Consider the following 2,401-nt stretch of genomic DNA (forward strand, 5'->3'; position numbering starts at 1 on the left):
ACATTATTATTATAGATAAATAATAAAATATTAATAGTGAAAATAAAATATAAATTCATGATCTTTTATAGCTTACCATTTATATTTTATAATATAAAAAGCAAAAGTAAGAACCTAAACACAACCAAATTTGGGACCTATGACCTTTTCATAATAATTCTTTGTCCCAAAAGGTAACATCCAATAGTCCCTTTTTACCAGATTGTCTTGTGCACTTGTCTCCACCTAATAAAAGTACACTCCCAGCGCACCCACTCTACAACCCTGTAAAGCCTTCTTTTTTTCAATAAAGGTCCAAAACTTTAAAAAATAATATAGAGGTCCAAAACTTTTATGAGCATATATGTTATTAAATAAAGAGTATATTCCAAAATTGGTTCATATGGTATCCTAAATATAGACGTTGAATCCAATTTTTCCATTTCTATGGTTAGTTTAAAAAATTAAACTTTTTATGTAGATTTGGTCTTTGTGGTATTCCAGAAAATGCATTTTGAACTTTTTTTATTAAGTTGAGGGTCCAAATCTGTATTTTTTTTAGATACATAGGAACTGAATCTCAAAATTTTAATTTTATAGTGACCATACCAATTTTGCAATTTACTTTTAAATAAAATTCTTTCACGTTTTATACTGATATAATACTTTATTATTTTAAGTTTTTAATTTACACTTAATTTTAAAAGTATACATTTTCCAGTTGTATAAAATGTGAGATCCCACAAGCACAACCATTCATTCCTTGAAAAGTCAACATGATCTGCACGAATCACTCTGCAAACACTGACGACGGTCAAACCACCGTAGACCACGACGACGATCCTGTGCTTCTACCGGGCTTGCCCAACCATCTAGCCCAAGTAATCCTCTCCACTGTCCGTCCCTCTCTTCTCTCCGCCGTCTGCCGCCAGTGGCGCCGCCTCATCTACACACCTTACTTCCCTCCCTTTTTAACTCTTTACGCCATTGTTGCCAATAACAATGACCGAAGCCTCTCCGATTCCGTCGCTTTTTTCACCTTCGATCCGGTCTCCTCTAAATGGATAAGTTTACCACCTCCGGCGACCGACCCACCTCTTCGTTTCCTTCACCGCCATCCGTCGTTCATTTCCCGGAACCTCACGATACAATCTTTAACAGTCTCCGGGCGGCTAGTACTCATTGCAGCCACCGGTCATAACTTCCTCCCGGCGTTGTCGCATCCACTGGTTTTCGACCCTCTGACCGGAGAATGGTTTCTCGGTCCTCCACTGACGAACCCACGTCGGTGGTGCGCCGCTGGGTGTATTCGTAACACGGTGTACGTGGCTAGCGGTGTTGGGGCTCACTACCGTGGTGACGTGGGGAAGATGATGGAGAAATGGGATGTGGGGAGGCGGAGGGAGGAGTGGCGGTGGGAGGAGATGGCGGGGCTAAAAGATGGAAGATTTAGTAGAGAAGCGGTGGAGGCAGTTGGATATAAAGGGAAGCTTTGCATGGTGAATGTGAAAGGTAATGCAGGGAAAGAAGGTGTTGTTTATGACGTAGAGGAAAACCGGTGGGAGAAAATGGCGACGGGGATGCTTTCAGGGTGGAAAGGGGCGGTGGGTGTGGCGGAGGAAGAGGTGATGTATGTGGTGGATGAAGAGAAGGGTGCTTTGAGCAAGTACGATGACGAGAAGGACTGCTGGGAAGAGATGATTGAAGGGTCGGAGCTTTTGAAAGGGGCGGAGCAAATGGCGGTTGGCGGAGGGAAAATTTGCGTTGTTTCCGGTGGTGGTGGGAGGATCACGGTGGTGGATTTGGTGGCGGAGCCCGTAAAGATGTGGGTGGTTGATCCGCCACTGCCGGAAAATGAAGTGATTTCGGTTCATATCTTGCAAAGGCCATGTAAAATTTTTTGAAAATCTTGTGTTTAGATTATTTTTATAAAATATTGATTTTATTTGATAAAGAAATAAGTGAATATGAATATACAAATCTATCTTAGCAAGTCTCGTCCGGCCTTAGATTTCTTTTATTCAGTTTATTAATACTTTACTTCACTTCTAGATGTGTCATATTACTTTGACTAAATTATATAGCGTGTTTAAAAAAGCATAATCATGAAAATAGTTACATGTCTTTAATATTTTAATATTTTGATCTCTTTTAAACAAACCCACATCACAAAAGCTTGAAAGTGAGAAAATAAATAAAATACTACACATGTTTGAGAGATAATAATATAATAGTGATAAATAAAGTTTGGTTTGGAAATTATATGAACTTGAAAGTTAAAACCCAAAATCCCCAACGAAAGTTTTGTGTTTTTATGTGTCCCACTATATAATTTCAGAAGCTAAGATGGCGGCAAAACTCGACTCCAACACTTCCGTCACCAATGTGCAGACACACATAAAACTAGGCTCACAATCCAATC

The 2,401-nt window shown here is 39.7% G+C and overlaps 1 protein-coding gene across 1 annotated transcript; it reads left to right on the plus strand.

Annotated features, from left to right (window-relative positions):
- Window positions 1-734: 734 nt before the first annotated feature.
- LOC145097752 (F-box/kelch-repeat protein SKIP25-like) lies at window positions 735-1,977 on the plus strand. Its single transcript, XM_079035397.1, has one exon. The coding sequence runs from the start codon at window positions 756-758 to the stop codon at window positions 1,881-1,883; it is 1,128 nt and encodes a 375-aa protein (XP_078891523.1). The 5' UTR covers window positions 735-755; the 3' UTR covers window positions 1,884-1,977.
- Window positions 1,978-2,401: the final 424 nt, after the last annotated feature.

The sequence above is a fragment of the Lactuca serriola genome, chromosome 1 (assembly GCF_051521515.1).
Source record: "Lactuca serriola cultivar US96UC23 chromosome 1, Lser_US96UC23_V15, whole genome shotgun sequence".
Taxonomy (NCBI): domain Eukaryota; kingdom Viridiplantae; phylum Streptophyta; class Magnoliopsida; order Asterales; family Asteraceae; genus Lactuca; species Lactuca serriola.